At 34.1% G+C, this 20,066-nt stretch overlaps 3 protein-coding genes, 1 long non-coding RNA gene and 1 pseudogene across 5 annotated transcripts; 3 read left to right on the top strand and 2 right to left on the bottom strand.

The window, feature by feature from the left end:
- The first annotated feature begins 784 nt into the window (after window positions 1-784).
- On the top strand, window positions 785-3,278 carry LOC142513002 (uncharacterized). Its single transcript, XM_075619709.1, has 3 exons — window positions 785-2,045; window positions 2,139-2,338; window positions 2,535-3,278. The coding sequence occupies exons 1-3, from the start codon at window positions 785-787 to the stop codon at window positions 3,276-3,278; spliced, it is 2,205 nt and encodes a 734-aa protein (XP_075475824.1).
- A 1,954-nt stretch (window positions 3,279-5,232) lies between these two features.
- Window positions 5,233-9,332, top strand: LOC142549379 (uncharacterized; annotated as a pseudogene).
- A 150-nt stretch (window positions 9,333-9,482) lies between these two features.
- On the top strand, window positions 9,483-10,361 carry LOC142519731 (uncharacterized). Its single transcript, XR_012813798.1, has 2 exons — window positions 9,483-9,604; window positions 9,714-10,361. It is a non-coding gene; the product is annotated as an uncharacterized LOC142519731 (long non-coding RNA).
- Window positions 10,362-12,099: 1,738 nt separating this feature from the next.
- Window positions 12,100-14,491, bottom strand: LOC142549387 (heterogeneous nuclear ribonucleoprotein 1-like). The gene is made up of 6 exons (XM_075658316.1): window positions 14,339-14,491; window positions 14,212-14,252; window positions 13,959-14,122; window positions 13,441-13,540; window positions 13,151-13,320; window positions 12,100-12,889 (listed from the first exon to the last, which is right to left on the bottom strand). Exons 1-6 carry the CDS (start codon window positions 14,380-14,382, stop codon window positions 12,389-12,391), a joined length of 1,020 nt encoding a protein of 339 aa, XP_075514431.1. The 5' UTR covers window positions 14,383-14,491; the 3' UTR covers window positions 12,100-12,388.
- Window positions 14,492-16,198: 1,707 nt separating this feature from the next.
- On the bottom strand, window positions 16,199-18,556 carry LOC142549494 (uncharacterized). Of its 2 annotated transcripts, XM_075658472.1 has the most exons (4): window positions 18,215-18,556; window positions 17,726-17,816; window positions 17,603-17,631; window positions 16,199-16,891 (listed from the first exon to the last, which is right to left on the bottom strand). In XM_075658472.1, the coding sequence occupies exons 1-4, from the start codon at window positions 18,461-18,463 to the stop codon at window positions 16,874-16,876; spliced, it is 387 nt and encodes a 128-aa protein (XP_075514587.1). In that variant the 5' UTR covers window positions 18,464-18,556; the 3' UTR covers window positions 16,199-16,873. The 2 variants fall into 2 exon arrangements, with proteins under 2 accessions (XP_075514587.1, XP_075514580.1); XM_075658465.1 differs by having other exon boundaries at window positions 17,603-17,816.
- Between the last annotated feature and the right edge of the window lie 1,510 nt (window positions 18,557-20,066).

Here is a 20,066-nt window from a genome sequence, read left to right on the forward strand (position 1 = left end):
TCAAAAGTAGTTTCAGAGCGCAATGCATTGAAAATCAAATTACTTTTGGTCCAAAATAGGAAGACATGCAATTTGCAAAACACTTTATTTTCAACCATTATCCTACTAACGTATAATCAGTTCTTCTAAAAATCCCAGCAGAAAAATAAATTACTAGAATTTTTATTTTATTTTTTTTAATATTTAAAGTAGCCATAATTTAATATAAAAAGTGACAAGGTTGCATGCAAGAATACGCAATATTTATGAAATTGTCGAATGGAACTTTTGATTTGGTAAACGCGTTTATTCATCTAGAAAGCTGCAAATTTAGACTTCTAAACCCTATTTTCCAATTTAATGTTGAGTAGGTTTCTTGTGAGACGATTTCACGAATTTTTATCTTTGAGATATGTCAACCCTACCGTTATTCATAATAAAGAGTAATATTCTTAGCATAAAAAGTAATATTTTTTCATTGATTACTCAAATAAGATATCCGTCCCACAAAATACGATTCTTGAGACCATCTCACACAAGTTTTTGACTTTAATGTTTAACCATAGAAACATATTTGAAAGACATTAGCACATACATTAAAAAAAAAAGATTCGAAACGTAAAATTATTTATTAATCGAATAATTTGTCATGGTCTCCAAATTGAAATTTCTAGTAAATCCTTAAATTATGCATTTTTAGTCACTTTCATTTGTCCAAATTGGTTGGCCACATTAATTTCTAAACCCAATATTGGACAGACACGATATTATTAAGGTAGTAGTCTATTGATAACCAATTTTGGTTATGGCAGTAGATGAGTTCCAGCGTGCTTTTGTCCCAGGCAGACTGATAACAGATAACATCTTACTGGGTTATGAGGCTCTACACTGGATATGGAGCAGGAAAAAGGGGAGCAAGGGATACGTGGCATTAAAGCTCGATATGAGCAAGGCGTACGATAGAGTGGAATGGGGCTTCCTAGAACTAATTATGGGTAAGCTCGGATTTGATCCTATATGGGTTGAGAAGGTGATGCGGTGTGTTCGTTCTGTCAAATACTCAATTGCACTCAATGGCGATATTATAGACCACGTTAATCCGGGCAGAGGATTGCGTCAAGGGGATCCTCTATCACCCTTTCTATTTGTTCTGTGCGCTCAAGGGTTGTCATCGATTTTGAGCTCATTTGAATCACGTAAGTTGATTACTGGTGTCCGTATTGCAAATTCTAGTCCCCAAATCTCTCACCTATTCTTTGCTGATGACAGTCTCATATTTTTAAAAGCTACTATCTCCGACTGTTTGAATCTTCGTCAGTGTCTATCGTTGTATAAAAAAGCTTCGGGCCAGCTAATAAACTTTGAGAAATCATCTTTATCCTTTAGCCCGAATACGGATCCAGTGATTGCTGATCAGATAAAGAGGGTGTTGTATATCTCCACTACACAGGGTCATGACATTTACCTGGGATTGCCGACATTCTCTTTGCGTAGCAAAAAGCTCCAGTTCAGATATTTAATTGAGACTATAGTTAAACGTTTGAGAGGGTGGGGCAACAAGACATTTTCCGCCGGAGGCAAAGAAACGTTAATCAAGTCCGTTTTACAGTCCATCCCCACGTATGCTATATCTTGTTTCCATATACCTAAGGCGATCTGTGAGGCTATTGAACGAGAATGCGCAAATTTTTGGTGGGGCATGGAAGAATGGAGAAGGAGAATGCACTGGAAAAATTGGCATACATTATGTGTGCCAAAATGTAAGGGAGGGATGAGTTTTCGTAACCTGGAAGCGTTCAATAGAGCCCTTCTTACAAAACAAGTTTGGAGAATTGCCATTAATCCCGACTCTCTTGTAGCTCGGGTTTTTAAGGCGAGATATTTCAAGCTTCATGATATTATGGACGCTTCGATAGGTAATAGTCCCTCGTTTATTTGGAGATCACTTTTGTGGAGTAGAAAGTTACTGAGGAAAGGTCTGTGTTGGCGAGTTGGTAATGGAGAAAAAATCGCAACTTTTCGAGACCAATGGATTCCGGGAGTGCAGTCTCTAATGCGGCCTGCAGGTATCTCGAATGATCTTGATAACGTAAACTCTTTCATCGTGAATGGAGCATGAAATGAGTCGCTGATTTGAACCACACTCCCGTCTTATATAGCTGAAGATGTTCTAGCTATCCCACTAGCAAATAATGCGAGTGAGGATTCTCGATTCTGGCTCTATGATCCCAAAGGAAATTACACTGTGCGGAATGGTTACAAGCTTGAAGTCGGGTTCTTTGATACGCCTAGCCATACCTCGAACACCCATGCGAAATCTTGGTGGAAATTTATATGGTCATTGTCAGTTCCTCCTAAGGTTCGGATTTTTTTTGTGGCGAGCATTGCACAACATTATTCCATCTCGCGCGAACCTGCTGCGGCATCATGTTCCCGTCACAGATCAGTGTCCGTTGTGTGGTTATGGTCATGATTCAACCGAGCACGCTCTGTTTTGGTGTCCATTTGCAAAGAAGTGTTGGAAGGATACAATTTTTCATCCTTTTCTGAAACAGGTAAAAGACATGGATTTCTTGGATACATTCATCCGAATGAAAGCAGTGTTAAGAAAGGAAGATATGGAGGTTTTTGCGATGCGCACCTGGGCTGTATGGCATGATAGATTGCAGATTTTGCATGAGAAGGTGCCTGGATGTGCTCAATTGGATTTGGAGTGGAGCGCCTCCCTTTTGAAAGACTTCAAGGAAGCTCGGGAATCCTTAATTACCGCACCTGCTCCGAAGCCATTACCCCAGCTCGAACGTTGGACGAGACCACCGATCAACACCTTGAAAATTGAGGTAGACGCAGCGGTTAATTTTGACACTGGTGGCTATTCGATTGGAGGCATAGTGCGAGATCATGATAGTCAAATATTGTTTGCCTTCGGAAAAAGAATCTCTAAGCCACAGTCGGTGGTCTTCGCTGAGCTCCTTTCAATAAGAGATGGGATGAGGCTGTTGGAGGAACGTGGGATCGAAGTCCATGTAATTACTACTGACTCTCTGTTGGCGGTGCAAGCAGTCATCAACCCAGCAGAAGATTCAAGTTATTGTGGTGCACTGGCGTTGGATATTAGGAACTCATTGGACATCTGCACGGATACCGATCTTAGACAGATTGGCAGATCGGCGAATCGGGTGACGCATTCACTTGCATTTTTTTCGCTTTCTTTCCCTACTCCTTTTGTTTGGGAAAATGGGGTTTTTCCGTTTTGGTTGGTGAATCTTGTAACAGACGATTTATTGCTTTCTGAATAAAATTACAAGCGTTACCATCAAAAAAAATATAAATTTGTCATTTTGAAAATTCAAATTGTCATTATCTCGTAATAATACATACTATTAATATGATAAGCATGAAATCAATTTAATAGTTCCCTTCATAATTAATAGTAATATATCGTTAAAAAAAAGAAAACCATAGAAGTGTTGAAAATATGAGTTGTAAATATCGAAAATTAGTATATGATGATGTATGTAATGATGTATTTATTTCTGGATTATTTCCAAAAATATTCTATAAACAGGTCTCTCAATTTGTGAAGAAAACACATAATCGAGTAGACAAAATTTTATAAAGTGTGTAGTCTAGTATATTTTATAAGTTTTAAATTTTTTATTTTTTATCGTAAATTTTTACTCTTAATAAAAAAAGTTTAGTTTCTAGGAAGTCCGAATATTCTTTTTTTCCTTCGTCAACGGTCCAATGAGTTTGACTACTAAATTGAATTGACTCTTACGACCATGTATATATGTGTGTGTTGTGTGTCTATATAAGTATGTACGATGAGCGTGCAACATATTAAAGCTGTAATTATATATATATATATATATATATATATATATATATATATATATATATATATATATATATATATATATAACATTAATTACCACTAATTAAATACCATCTAATTTTAAGATAGACAATCAATTCGAATAATAATTACCTATTTTATTTGATAGTTTTATAATTATAGTCATTAGAGATTATTTCGTACTAGCACAAGCCCGATCCACGGGCCTAAAATAATTTGGATATGTGATAATATATCATACGAGGGCTCAACTCTCATTTTGTTGTTGTACTAACAATCAGAACTCAACTAAATCATTTATTTATATTTAAATGCTAATTTCAAATTTTGATTTGTCAATTGTGTACCATAAACCATACAAGAAATTCACTTGATTAACGTCCAATTTTGGCAGTACCAAAAAAAAATTGGTTGCTAGTTACTAGAGACGGGATATAATTGATATGTGTCTAAATTTATATCATGTTAATGACGTGATAACCCACAATTACTACATTTACTATGTGTTGGGTCAACACAATAAAATGTAAGTCCTATGTAATAAACTCGTCTGAAAAAAGTGATGATAAAGAAAATCGAACATAACCATAAGTCGAATACTAATATATGTCATCAACTCAATCATCCGTCCATACATTTATTTAAATTCTATAATTTTATTTGACTAGATTAGGAGCACGGTATATTCATATTAAATATATAATTATAAGTTACATGTGTTGTACTTCAAAACTATGTCAGATATTACACAAAATCTTATGCCTCCTTTGTTGAGCTCAATAAAAGCCATAAACAAAGGTACGCAACTAACGGTAGTTAGTCTGACTCCTTCCTAATTTCGAACATCCTACGTATTCTTTTCCTCGTAGCTAGCGAGTTGGCCATCTACTTGTCATTGCAATTGAATAGATTTTTTGTGAGATATTTTTACGAATTTTTATATGTGAGGCGTGTCAACTCTACCGATATTCACAATAAAAAGTAATACTCTTAGCATAAAAAGTAATATTTTTTCTTGAATGACCCAAACAAGATATTCGTCTTACAAAATACGATCTGTGAGACCGTCTCACACAAAATTTTGTCATTGCAAGTATTTATTTAGAAAAACTCTTGGCATCCCGTGTTGTTGCTTAATTTGTAGTTTCAAAATTATTTATTGGTTAATAATATGATTTAATCAACCTAACAAAGTTAGTTAGCTTGGTCTTCCAAGTTGATTTTATTTCTATTCTCATATTTTTTTTCTAAGAATATGAGAAATATGGTCAAATATATTTATTAGGAAATAAAAACAAAACAAAAACGAGAAAGACTACATAAAAAAATAAGAATAAAGAAAGGTGGGAAGCGTTGACCGGTTAAGGTTTGGCGGCTGATTTCAGGTCGTTTTCCAAAGCAGAGAGTGATACACAACTCTACCCTTTTCTTTCTTTCTTCTGTTTGTTTATTTCAGAAATGTTTAATACATATGAGTTACATTAATATCTATAAACCAATTATGATTTTGCTATAAACATATATATATATTTTAGGTAGAACAGGTAGTTGCTGTTCTACCTTTGGTATCGGAGCCTCTGTTCTCCCTCCAACTTATATATTACTCAGCCGCAATAGCTCATAAATTCCCGCAGTTCTCTGTCCAAAAGGTTATAAACTTTTCTCTGCGTTTCATAATCTTCGTGTTATCTCCGATTTCTAAAACTTTCCCGCTCCCTGTTTTTTTGTTGGACTTTCTGTTCCTAACATATTAAAAATATGTTCTTGGGTAATTTGCTTGAGCTCTGTTTCTTTCCTTTTCATCATCTTCTTCTCTTTTTCATCAAGCAGAAGAGATTCGATAACAAGGCTGTTTTTTAATCCACAACTCGAAGCCATGAAGAATAATTTCGTAGTTGTAACCTTTATAGGCAACCTTGTTTCTGTGTGTGATCGTTAGTTTGTGGTGTTTGCTGCCCGTTCATATTAGAATTTTCAAACATCATGGTTTGAAGGATAAAAAAGATACAAACAATTCCTATTACTTATTTTTCCTATAATCTGTGAGAACAGTCAGATTTGTGGTTTTACAAAGTATTAACTATTATGTTTGTCGAATGTTTATTTAATCAGGTTGGGTTGAACGAGATTCAAACAGTTGAATAACCCCCCAAGTTTTTATAAAGGAGGATTCGTAAGATGGGAAGGCAATTTTGGACGAAACACATAGGCGATGGACAAGATCATAAGCAGCCGGGTTGCATTTCGGGCTTAATCAACGTCCTCGACTATCATCATTGGCATTCCAACACCAGGAATCTGACCCACCATAATAAATACGCAGGCCAAACAGGTATAAATCAAAAGCACTCACAGGAGTAACAGTAGGCCTAGAATTCAATTTCCCTTTCGGAGAAAGCTTTAACATCTTCTGGTTGCACCGGTGTAAAAGCAATGTTTCTAAAAACATGTGAGCCTGAGCGTTAATGAAAAGTTGTAGTTGATAGTAATAGTTCAATTATCCAGTTTTTTTAGATTTTACAACAGTGTAATTGTCATTTTTATTTGTTGTGTGACATTAAATAACAACACAGAGTATTGAAAACAAGTGTTGCTCCTCAACATTAACTGTTTTTGAGTGTAAGTTTATGATCTCAGATTTTCATTTTCCTATTGGTTTTATGTGTTTGTAGGAGATTGGAGTCCCAAAATGAACTTGCATCCTCACGATCCTTGCGAAGTTGAAAAGCTATGGGATGAAAAACAGAGTCCATTTCTTGTGAGTTCCTGTGTTTTTAACTTGTAACAACGTGAATTTCCTAACAGTTTGGTTGAATCCGAGACTGATATATTATATCCATTTGCGTGATCAGAAAACGAAAAGAGCTCATGCAAACAGCAAACGGTCTCTCAAATCACGCATAAAAGCATTGAATGCAGAAGAGATGTACAAGGAAAGCAGCAACGCACAAACCAAAGAAAGCTTCTTGTTCAAATCAAGATTACAGAGAACTTATTCCATCCACCATCTGGAATCTCTTGATGATAGCATCAGTAAAATCTGCACAGACTGGAAAAATCCGATCATTTTCATTCCCAGTAAAGTAGAGAACTTGGCCCCTCGATCAGTGGATACAACTCAAACTAAGCCTGCTGACTCGAATGAGGCAAGTGGAGGAGAATCCGACATCTTTAGTCCTGCAAACATTGGTTCGTTGGAGAAGACTGATTTGTTGGACATACTTAAGATTGACAAGGAATTGTTTGTAAGAAATTTGCAAATTTCCGATGAAAGCGTCACTCGTTTCTCCCATGATGGTCTCGCTTCGAATGGAAAGTTAAAGTTAAGCAAATCGAGATCTTTCCCTTATCTTAATTTTTCTCAGAGACTTAAGTTTAAGCCCAGTAAACTTGCAGACAAGCAGAAGGAAATTTGGTCGTTCCGTAAAGGAGAAAATTTGCAAGCTGTTAGTCGAGAACAAAAATTAGCTAGTTCAGACGAAAGCGACGAAGATTCACTGATAGAAGGGAAAATACAACAAAGAAATGAATGGATGGCACCTTCAGATATCATAAAAGGCGCTGTTGATATAAATGGAGAAAAAAGAATTGGCAGAATTGGTGAAAATACTACAAGGATCTATTCCCACAGCAGAAGTTCTTCTCTAAACGAATCACTTGATAAATATGCTCGGTTGTTCGAGAACAGTTATGGAACAGATGCCAAGTTGAATCCCTGTAGGAGCTTGAGGTTAACGAACGAAAATGGACATGCTTCGATGTATTCAAGATGGATACGCTCCCACTCCCTGTCAAAATGCTGATTCTTTTTATTCGAATTTAAATCTCGGGGTAGCTGGTGATGATGCTTTTGGAAATGGCTCATTCGGGATAGCAAAAAATGATAGTTTTCGTCAAGATGTTGTGGGAGACAAAGAAAAGGTAGTCAGACAAGTTGCAAGAGATTCAGAGAAGGAGCCACTTGATTTGTTGGAGACAGACGAATGGAAAACAGAATCTGTGGACGATATGCAAAGAATGGACAACGATTCAGGTTTAAATTTGGATGCTATTGATGAAAGTAGTGAAAAATGGGAAGATTTCAAAGAGGAAGCACTGAAACAGAAGAGCGATGATTTCTTTTGTGTCCCAGAGAATGTCGATGGCTCTGATCCTTGCTCGATTTCAGACTTGTACACCATTTCGCAAGAAAAATTATCTGCTTCCGAACAGCTTAAAATTTATGGAGGTATTGTTCAGATTCTCTATTTTTTCGGTAAAATCTATACATTAATCCCTGACCTTCATATGGTTCTGGTTAGAATTTATCTTAAATATGGGAGACAATTTCATATGTAAAAGGATTTAAATCAAGAGTAACATCTCGGATAATATCTGGATTAAGAAATCGAGAGTAATATCTAACTAGATTAAGATGATAAATATTTTGAAATTTGATTTACCATATCTTTTATATATATATATATATATATGTATATGTATATAGATTTGCCGAATCTAATTCTTGTTACGATGGCAAGAGAATATCTATAAATAATTATGCCTAAATCAATGCAATTATTGAGTACATAAATTGAATATTAATGCTGGTTAAAGGTTGGAATTCGTCTCTACTTTTATATTTCTCCATATCAATTTTTAATCTTATATTTATTTTATAGATAGATCAAATTGAGTTCATTGTTACATTAAATTTCTAACAATATAATTCTACCTTATCTAACCTTCGTTGGTCTCTGTATCGAACCGATTTTCAACGGGAATTGTTTTTTTTTTTAATGAACAGACAAGTTTGTCGAAAGTGCTGGGCACGCCACGGACTCAGGTTATGTGAGGCTTATTCTTGATCAATCTGGCATGGCAAAAGACGCATCTGAAAGAGCGTGGCACGCATCAGACCAGCCACTGAGCCCACAAATATTCGAGGATGTAGAAGCCTTGTGGCCACATGAGCACGATCAGTTAACCAGTTGGCAAGATTTCTGCATCTTATGTTGGCAACATCAGATGCTCTTTGATTTGGTTAATGAAACGTTAGTTGAAACATATGATGTTTCCCTTCCATATTATCCTAAACCCTTGTCGTCGAGTTGCCACGTTCGACCATTTCCAGAAGGAAACCATATAGTCGACGAGGTGAGCACGAGAATAAGTAAATTACTGAATCTGACGATGGATGAGATGCAATCGTTAGATAGTATCATGGTTCGGGACTTGAAGGACGACTACAGGTGGATGAATCTTCAGTTCGAGAGCGAGTGTATTGGGCTTGAACTGGAGGACATGATTTTTGATGACCTCGTGGAAGAACTTGTGTGTTTTTGAAGGCAAACTACGTTTCATGTATATACGAGGAGCATATATAGGTCGCAGTTTTTCTGAAACTAAGTAGGATACAGCTCACATTCTTTATTTCTATTTTTTTAAGCAAATATGTTAAAAAAAATTTGTTAGCAAATTTTAGGTATATAGTATATAAGAAATTTTGTGATTTATTAATAATATCACACTGTTGTTGAGTAGTCGATGTGATTTATATCCAGAGTGAAAACAATATTTTTGACATAAAATAATATTTTTCATAGATCAAGTCGGACAGGAGATCCGTTTAAATGGGAGCAACCGCTTGTACAATAAGAGCAGCAACATCAATAAAATTTCATATAATATACAGTAACAAAAGTTTCATAAAGTCATTTAGAAAATGTCTGGCCGTGGAGGAAATTGTAGCTGTGGTTCTGGCAGCGAGTGTGGCAGCGGCTGTGGGTAACGAAAGATTGCACTCCCTTTCATTGCAATATGTATTTTAATTTAATTATCGAAATCGAAATTACTTCTAATAACTTTTTCTTGATCGATCTATATATATTTCCAGCTGTGGCATGTACCCAGATGTGGAGAAGACCACAACGGCGCTCTTTATCGAAGGGGTGACATCCGTAAAAATGTAAGCTAGATGCTTGGATCGATAGATATGAAGTAGAATTCCAAATCAAAGTATTTGAAATGACTAGATTCAAGAAAGAAATTGAAGTATAAAAATATACTTGGATAAACCAAATTGAAACAACAGATTCCTTCAAATCCTTCGATGCTAACACAATCTTAGTAAACTATAATACAATTTAGGTGACAAGATGATCTAATATATTCTTTATGTTCTTTGAGGTATCTGACAAAAGCTTTGGCGCAGAAGGAGGGAACGCTTGCAAATGTGGACCCAATTGCTCCTGCAATCCTTGCAAATTCTGATCGATTCGACGCACACACATATACATATATATTTATGTCCAGAGAGAAGTGATTATATAAATATATTGGTTTGAAACAAAAATATATATATAAATATTTCAAAAGTGTGTGATTGAAGCTAATGGAATAAAGGCAGCAATTACGTACAAATTCGCTGCTGGATTTATGCGATGGGTCGTGGCCGATATCTTGTGTACTTGTAAACTTTATCTTGTGTGAAAATTCTGGTTCTTGATGTATGTTTTAATTGAGGAAGCTGTCTTGAACAATATGTGTGTGTATAATATTATTAAATGAATATAATTTTTTGAGACGAGTACAAAATACTATACTTTTTCATTAATTGAATCAGATCATAAATATGTCTCAAAAATTGATATGTGAGACAGTCTCATAGGATTTTATGTTATTGATTAGATCTTTTGTTACATGATCTCACAAAAGACAAAAACTTTGATGAGACGATCTCACGAGTTGTATTTTGTGAGACAGATCTCTTATTTGAGTCATCCATGAAAAAAAATAATTTTTATGCTAAGCGTGTTACTTTTTATTGTGAATATCGATAAAGTTGACCCGTCTCACAGATAAAGATTCGTGAGATCATCTCAAAAGAGACATAGTCCTCACAGAAATAAATATGTAAGAAAAATTGACCCGATCAATATTTATAGTGAAAAATAATGCTTTTGATCTCAAGAGTACTATTTTTCGTGAATCCAATCAGATTAAAAATCCATCTAACAAAATTAATCTTTAAGACGACCTCACATAAATTTTTGGGTTATTTAAATATACATATGTTAACATTCAAATACTGTTATATTATTTCTAAAATCTAAAAGCAAATATTTTAATTTTCTAAATTGGCTAAAAAATGTGAGAGGTATTAAACAAAAAGTATATTTCTTGTCAGACGATTTCATTAATTTTTACCCGTGAAACGAATTAACATGGTCCATAAGTATCATTAAATATAATAATAATTTGACATAAAAATTTATATTTTTTATGATATAGGTTGGATCAGAAATTCATTTAACAAAATTATAACATGTAAGACAATATCAAAAAATTCTTGTGTAAATGAATGAATGGAAAAATAACATCAACCGCTTTTACTCAAACATTTCCAAGTTAATGAGATCCGCAAGATGTAACAGCACTTGTTGATTCACATCATAGTTGCAGAAAATTCTCATAATTTGTCTTCAAAATACATACGCATTTCTTTCAAAAAATTAAACTAAACACCGACCCATAGTTGATCTACAAGCTTACATCGGTAGATTTTGAGTGATAATTCCACTTGAAAGACCAGCAATTAATATATACAGTGCATAAAATTGAATGAAATTTTTTTGTGGGCGAGGGCGAATATGTTGTACCGACACAAATCAGATTCCACAAATTCGGCAAGTATCCAAAACAATGACGTCGGACTTGATAAACTATTTTGACAACATTTGAAAACGACCAAGTTTGCAAGGGAAATGGAAGATGGTCAATTTCTAACTGGGAGAATAAAAGGAAAAAAAATCAAGTCCACTCACGGGCACAAGCGTATGACACTGCATACCAAGATAATGCGAAATCTACCACCACATAAGCCATCAAAAATTCCAAAAACCTGAAGACCCGCGGATATATAGGTTTTTTCGCAAATTGAAGCTCGCTGTTGCTCACCAATTTCGTCTTGCTGAACAGAACTCCATCGACAGTACTCAAGAATCTTAGCAGAGAATGCCATGCCAACTAATCAAACTATCTGTCTAAGATCGAATCTAAAACAAGCGAAGCTATATTTGACTTGATCTATCTTATATTGACTAAAACAACCGGTTGGTTTTATTGGGAGCACAAAACTCGGACTATAACTAGTTGAGGTCATCTCAACAATAAGGGCAGACCGGTTTCATAGTTGAGCAAAATTGAAGGGCCTTGGGTGATGATAACTGCCTTACGAATTGCTTTTGCAGATTGTGCATATTTCTATATAACAAATGATCTAGACGGAAAAGACCTTGCAATGGAGAGGAGCAATCTACACTTAGTCGTACAACTAGATAAAATTCATACATAACAGCTCAAATAATATCTCAACATGGTATCTAATCCAAACGGTTCAAGCACAACCAAACTAAAGCATATATGGAATAAGAAACAAAAAAGTAAAGAGCTAGGGATCTTCTTATCAATCTTCCTCTATATGTTCTCCTTGCTAGTCCTTGGAAATCTAGTAGATTCTGAGCCATATGAAGCAGACATGAGAGAACTAGAGGATGCTTAGGGCAACATCTACCTGGCATAAGGATGGTAACGACTACCGCCACCATAACCTGACCTGCCTCCATAATACCCTCCTGCTCCACCATAACCAGCACCAGGGCCTGAATCATAACCAGAACCAGGGCCTGCCCCACCATAACTACCATAACCACTTCCTCGGCCATAGCCACCTAAACCTCCACCATATACCCCGCCAAAGCCTCCACCATAAGAACCAAAACGACTAGAGTAGCCAAGGGAGCCATCACCCCGATAGCCAAATTCGGTACTCCCATAATCCCCATATCGACCGCCAAATTCACTTCCACCGCCATATCCACCATATTCATCAAACCTACCACCGAATCCTGATCCCGCTGACCTATAGGAAGGAGGACCAAAATCACCGATTTCATAATCAAAATTACCATAACTATCCCCATAGTTGCCACGACCCCTAGAATGACTACCATATCCTGAAGCAGGAGTTGGGTTTGAGGGTTTCTTTGGTTCAGCTTTCTTGACCTCAACCTACAACAAAGAAGCAAGTTAACCTAGAACTTCCACCTGCATATTTTGTCAGCTAACACTTAAATTACAAGGTGAGTTTGGAACCTAATACCTGAATCAACCATGGTAATCTAACAATATGTGATTGAAATAACTATATTAATATGATTTGCCCACTAAAATACTTTCAACATCGCACCAGTAAAGAAAGATATGTTCTAAGAGAAGTCCAGTTATTGAAGTACAGCCACTAGCAGGGGTAAACCATAACAAGAAACTCACCTGAGTGCCTGACATATCAATCATATTTCCATTAGCCAGTAGACTGTCTACAACGTGTTCATTGTCAAACACAACAAATCCAAATCCCCGAGACCTCTTGGACACGTGATCCCTTATAATCTCATGCTCCACAACCTCTCCATACTTGGAAAAGAAACTCTTTAACTCCTCTAAGTACAAAGAAAATCACGAGCATCGAATAAATCATAGAATAAAAACGGTTAGCAACCAAAGTAGTCTATATACAAACACAAAACTAAAAAAGCTATCACATAATATCCCATATGCACCTTCAGTTACAGTTGTGGGAATCCCGCCAACAAATATCTTTTTAGTTTTGAAATCTTTAGAATCACCAGATCCTTTTGGAATAGTTCTTTTGATCTCAACCTGGTCATAATGTATCAGTGCATGAGAATTCCATCACAAGCAGATAGTGGAAAGCACAAAGGAGCTAATATAAGTTGATTATTCAACACTTGGCATATACCAATCAACACAATACACAATCAACCAAATTAAAATTGACGTCAGCAACAAAAAGAAAGCTTTAGCAGTGCATAAAGTAACTCTGAGATCTCAACTTAAGCGAGAAGCAGATTGAACTCAATAGATGTAAAATTTGCATGGAGCTTTTTTGGTGGGAGGGCTGATTGCTTTTTAAAAAAAATAAATTGGAGTAACTTTTCATTCTGAAGGTTTCGGTCACAGCAAGAGTGAGCGCATACTTTTTCAATGAAATGCTCAAGAACTAAGCAACCATTCAACAACTTCTCGTGCAAGTTCAATGTAAAAAAAAAAATATTACCTGTTTCCCATTGATGATGTGGGTTTCAGCAATAACGGTGTCTACAACAGCTGGGTCTGCATAAGTTATGAAGCCAAACCCCCTGGGTCGACCAGTAAAGCGATCTTTCATTATCACTGAATCCGTTATCTCTCCATACTTTCCGAAGTACTTAACGAATGTGTCTGTGAAATCAAATCAAGCATCTATGTAACAGAAAATTCACAAGTAATCGGAAAAAAATAATGGAAAACGGATTAAAATAAATTCAAACCTAAAGTAGTTTCTCTCGACAGACCACCGATGAAGATCTTCCTGAAAATAAAAACATTCAAACCCACGAATCTTTAGTGATGGTTACAAATTACATTAAATACGTCAATAAAAGAAAAATAGCGCACCCAGGGCTCGCGCCATCACCGAAATCGGGCCTCTTGGAACCCATTAAAGATTTTATCCGCAGATCAGTGAGATGTGAGGGGCTAGGGTTTGTGGTTTTCTGAATGTAGGTGAATTATTAGGTGTATGCTTATGCTCTCCTGCGGGATTCTTACCTTAGTGAATAAATTTAACAAAATATCAAAATATATACGTATATATAGATTTTGTAAGGGCCGGGGTTTCGAACCTCGGCCCATTGGTTTTATAATTTTATGGATTTTAAATTTAATTTTTTGATAAATATAGTTATTTTTTTTTATAACGTGAGGATATATTTGCTTCTTTGCATTACCTTTTTATTTTCCATGCAATCAAATTTGTGTTTTAGTTTTGTATTTTTTCGATTTTCGATAATTTTAGTTCTTTTTCATTGTAAATCCGATGCTGAACTCATTGTTTTAAAAATTGGACAGGTTGATTCAACCAAAAATCGGTCATATGTCTGATCCGAACTAATCTAAAAATCGTTTTTTTGGTTAAACCGATCAGAACCAGTGAATATGTTCACCATTTTTTTAAAATTTGATTATTTTATTATATTATTTTTATAAAAAAATTTCAGTTTTAGTTATATCTATGATTATTTGGATTTTAAACTTTGTTAAAAATAAAGAGTCGATATTTACACTCCATTTTAAGATAACTACACTTCATTTCATGTGTAAATTATGTGTCAAATTATTCACAAATAAAGTGCAAATACAATAAATGAAGTGTAAATATCAACTCTCTATTTTTTATTATTTATATTTATATTTATTATTTTTAGAACTTAAAATATTTTCGTTTACTATATTATATTATTATTTTAAATAAGATAACAATTTTCCGGTATGACCATCCGATTGAATGGTCCGATCGGTTGAATTTTTTTATAAGGTAGACCGGTTTGATCATCGGTTCGGTTGCGAAAACGTAAGTGACACTATACAAGTCAACGTCGTATTGGTGTTACATCAGTCACGTTAGAAAAATAACTAAAATTGAAAAAAAAAATATTAAAACAAAAATTGAATAGTATATGATTAAAATCACAATAAGATAAACATATAAAGATAAATATATAATTTTTTTCAAATGATAAATCTTCCAACAATGGCCAATATAATTTAAAACCTCCCTTATCCCCATTATCCGTCCCCGAGATTATGAGGATTTGAGTCGAATTTTAAAAATCGAATCTCTCGAATTATAGGTCGTTTTTTCCAACATAATTTTTTTTTGTTTCATTTTAATTAATAAGTCTTAAATTTTTTGTTTCAATTTTATTCCAATTATACGAATCATCTAGTCATAATTACATGCTAGTCATTTTCAACAATATTAATATATATTTTCACTGAATTCGTTAATCTCAAATAATCTTTTTCTTTATAAATCATCATCATCATCCAAAAATAATCATATTATTCATCATTATTTTTATCTTGATTTTCTCATTCCTTATCTGGCACATTCACAATTTTTTTAAATCATTTTTAAAAATAGTATAAAATAGAATAATATTGAAAATGTTCTAAAATTCATGCATTAATTTTCCCAAGTGTTATGTTTTAAAAAAAAACTCCGACATAAGTAAATAATTGGAAAAAAATTAGATCAAGAACTTTGTTATACAAATTTCGTATCAACATAAAATAATCATAAAATATATATCGCATGGCCACTTATGCATGTCACCAGCCGCGTCGTAGCTCAGTAGATGTGTGCTACCTATACCAGAATAGTAAGGATTGACAGTATCATACAACAAAAACGGGAAAAAATAATAAATCAATTTATTTTGTAAGTCTGAAAAACGGTAGAAAACATTAAATCCATATGCAAACTTCGACGTTTTCTTTATCTCTTATTTTTCAAAATATAGACAACAAACCATCCAAAGAATTGAAACTGCAAAGCCATGCTACTACATATTCCGTTAACTTTGCTTTGCGGTCTCACCACTACGATTGTCTCAATGGTAGAACCAGGTATTCTAGATACAAAATTGAAACTCTATCCATATCCTTTTGATATTCGACCGAGAGATCTAATTCGATTAAGAATTGATGGAGACATTTTTATTTTACTTAACTGGTAAAAAATTCATATTTCTTTCCAAGAATCAATGATCCTTGAATTTCTGAAATCGGATCCGATGAAGGATTTTAATCTCCTGAGTAAACCAGTGCAGTGCTGATGAGAGGAAGAAATGGTATCAGGATAAAGGCTAACTATTCTTTGGGAAGGAGATTCCCACTTAGCCTCCAAATAAGCTAATGATCTCCAAGGAGGTAGAGGCATCGAGTTTTGCTCGAGTGAGAAACGAGTAGCTTCGACCATAATTTCAAGATATTGCTTGAGCTTGGTCAAGGTGCCGACGTATATGGGAGGAAGGGAACTCAAGACTACTTTGTACGGCTTCACTGCTCTTGCTATTTGAAAGTGGCTTCGGAAGTCAATGTCAATGATGTACCTTTGCGAGTCTTCATTGTTTTCATGAGTTATCACGTCTATGAACTCGTGTTCACCTACAGCAGAGGGGAAGATGATGATTATAACAGATTATTTAAACAAAATTAATTAGAGATAGATGTTCTATCATCGATCATTAGAACAAAAGGGGGTGGATTTTATAGAAAATAGGCTGCATATTTAATACCGCCTAGCAACCACAGAAGCCACTACTCTGCAGTTTGCACACGGGACAAGCTTTTCTACATTTAGTTCTGCTGAGCACCATTAAACCAAAAGCCTTGGAGAAGCAAGGATATGATTGAAGTTTGTCACATCACGGGATAGTTTTGTTATGTTATGTTATGTTTGTTAAAATTCCAAGCCGGAAAACTCTTAGCTTCAAGATTTGGCTTCCGAAAATGAGTTTGCCCTCGTCTTTTCTGAAAATAAATTTGCATTCATCATTTTGAATTATATCTCATTTCATAGAACACGACAATGTAACCAATCTTAACACAAGAAATCACAAAACAACAGTCAAAGTCAATCATGCTAACTCTAAAAAAACAATGCCAACAAAAGCAAAAATTAATTTCTCTCCCAGTTCTTGCATGCAAAGAAAACCATACATAGACAAGCTTCTTGGGTAGAACTGTGAAACAAAAACTCTGTTTCTCTTAAGCGGCTACTATGCATTCACAGTCACCGTATTTTTTTACTAAAATTTTTGCTTCCATCCAACATAACTGAGATTATATATTAAAAAATTTAAAACTTTGCAATACCTCCTGGAACTTTGCCAATGCCCTGCCACCTGGATGCACATAGAGCAGCATCGTATCCAGAAGACTGGAGAAATTTCACAAGATTGTACAAGATGCAGCTAGAATCACATGTATCCGGCTTACCTCTTTGGAATGTCTCGGATATTGAGAGGATTAAGGATTTAACGACCATTGCCAAGTTACTTTCATACTGATCAATTGAGCTGTTGCAACACTGCAAGTTGAATAATTAAACAAGTAAACTATAAAGATCTCATTTACATGAAATTAGTTAATTACCTCCCTGAATAAATAGAGAATATACTAAAAATAAACTCTCAAATAGCTTTAGGTTTCTATTTTTGAAACAATATACATTAAAAAAAAATCTAGAACCAAAGTTCTTAATGCTATTTTTCAAACCAAAAAAGTATGATCATGTTATTTTTGTTCATTCAAAGTCGAATTAGTTTTTCAAACCAAAAAAAGTACTAATTTTAGATATCTCAATCAGCAAAAACAACGATTACTGACTAATTTTGGCTAACTCGACAAATAAAAGTGATAATAATAGCCGACAAAACTATTTTAAAATTCTAAATACAAGTCAAAAAAGAAATAAAATCCACTAACCGAAATCTTCTCGGCCAGAAAAGCCAGGTCAGAGAAACCTGAATCGGTGTCGCTGCTACACCAGGACTCAGCTCCCGTGCTTCCAAACTCTATGAAATCACTCACCATAGCAGCCAAATCATGCTCGCTTCCCGTACTCCGACAACAAACCTCGCCGCCGACATCCCCGCCGTGCAAACGGATATTATCCAACAAATCAAATCCTCCGCCGCCGATTACTACCGGCGATCGATATGCCTTTCCCCGCATCTCCTCTGAAATCGAAAAGCCAAGATCGAATCCTTGGAAGAGACTGATTGCCGCGTCTTCGAGTAGACGTCAAGACGAGTACGGCTAAAGTACTTTAGTACCCCTCCACCTCCCATTTGCTTGTCAAAACGAAATTTGATTTGATGATTTTTTTTAAGATGTAAATTATTATTTTAGGATATATTTAAAATTTTTGCTAGTTAAATTAAATTCATTCGAATAATTAGAATATATAATCAAAATCAAGTTAATTTCCAATAATTTAATCTAATTATATCCCATTAATTAATGTATTAGCTAGAGTCTTACCTCAATTTATATTATTTAAAAAATATTAATCCTGTAAAATAATAATTGACAGAATTTATAAATTATAATGATTAACATTAAATATTGAATGTCTAATTCATATATAATGCTAATAATGTGGAAAGTGTTATTTTCTCTTGATAATCATAATTCATTAAATTTACCATTTTACTTAATTTTTATTTTACAAATTGACATATTTATCCTTAATAGTTTTTCACAATCGAACAATACAAAATGAACTTTTTATCCTATATATTTAGGTTTATATGTGTTTCCAAACATACTAATTAAGTTATTAGAAAAGTAAATTTTAGAAAAATATTTTCAATTTTTACCCTTATTTAATTGATATTTTATTAGGATACAACAATTGTTGAAAATAGTTAAAGATATTTGATGACAGAATAAATATATAAAAATAAATAAAACAATACAAAGCATAGAAAATGAATTTTATATTTGAAATAGATGAAGAAAAAACTGTGATATTCATAGAGTATTTTTCTTGTGAGACGGTTTCACGAATATTTATTTGTGAGACGGATCAACCCTACCGATATTCATAATAAAAAGTAATATTCTTAGCATAAAAAGTAATAATTTTCCATGGATGACCTAAATCAGATATCTGTCTCGCAAAATACGACTCGTGAGAACGTCTCACACAAATTTTTTGCCTTATTCATAATTCAGATGGTGGAAGAGCATAATATAATAACCACATTGGTCTCTTGCTATACTTTGTGTGGTTATTCCTAAATACCCTTATAAATAACCATTTTATTATTACCATTGTTATTTTCCCTACAAGTTTCTAATATTTCAAAAAATTAATAACACACTATATTAATTTTTAGTGTTAAAAATTTTAAAAACATGTGATATATACATTGCTTTACCACGAGAAATGCATGTCACAGGAATTAGTTTGAACTAACCGGGGAGGAATCAAGGGTATAATTGTCACTGTAAAATAAAAATCCAGTTTGATAGTAAAGCGCGGCGGCTAATTAAAAATAATATTATAATAATATATGTTGAGCCAACAAGTCTTCGTTAGGCCTCCCCGGTCCTCATTCAACAACGGCTTTTCTATTATTTAATTTAAATTTTAAAAAAAATAATTTTTCTTCAATCATTCATCCAAAAGTATAAGCTCTATTTTTTTTTATAATGGTTTGTTATTCTCCAATTATATTATATCTTGAATCAATATTTATCTCTATTTTAAAGATTTTAAATAATTATTGTGAATTGAATTGTGCTATTGATTATGCACACCCAATTATAG

This window comes from Primulina tabacum, chromosome 1, assembly GCF_025594145.1.
Source record: "Primulina tabacum isolate GXHZ01 chromosome 1, ASM2559414v2, whole genome shotgun sequence".
Classification (NCBI taxonomy): Eukaryota; Viridiplantae; Streptophyta; class Magnoliopsida; order Lamiales; family Gesneriaceae; genus Primulina; species Primulina tabacum.

Coding starts and splice junctions, on each gene's coding strand:
- LOC142513002 (XM_075619709.1), top strand. CDS start 785: ATGGCAGTAGATGAGTTCCAGCGTGCTTTTGTCCCAGGCAGACTGATA. Junction 2,046..2,138: donor GTCTCTAATGCGGCCTGCAG/GTATCTCGAATG, acceptor CGTCTTATATAG/CTGAAGATGTTCTAGCTATC. Junction 2,339..2,534: donor CATTGTCAGTTCCTCCTAAG/GTTCGGATTTTT, acceptor TTTCTGAAACAG/GTAAAAGACATGGATTTCTT.
- LOC142549387 (XM_075658316.1), bottom strand. CDS start 14,382: ATGGGTTCCAAGAGGCCCGATTTCGGTGATGGCGCGAGCCCTGG. Junction 14,123..14,211: donor GTCGAGAGAAACTACTTTAG/GTTTGAATTTAT, acceptor TTGATTTCACAG/ACACATTCGTTAAGTACTTC. Junction 12,890..13,150: donor TTGATATGTCAGGCACTCAG/GTGAGTTTCTTG, acceptor TCTTTGTTGTAG/GTTGAGGTCAAGAAAGCTGA.
- LOC142549494 (XM_075658465.1), bottom strand. CDS start 18,463: ATGCGGGGAAAGGCATATCGATCGCCGGTAGTAATCGGCGGCGGAGGA. Junction 17,817..18,214: donor TTCTGGCCGAGAAGATTTCG/GTTAGTGGATTT, acceptor TTCAACTTGCAG/TGTTGCAACAGCTCAATTGA. Junction 16,892..17,602: donor CATTGGCAAAGTTCCAGGAG/GTATTGCAAAGT, acceptor CCTCTGCTGTAG/GTGAACACGAGTTCATAGAC.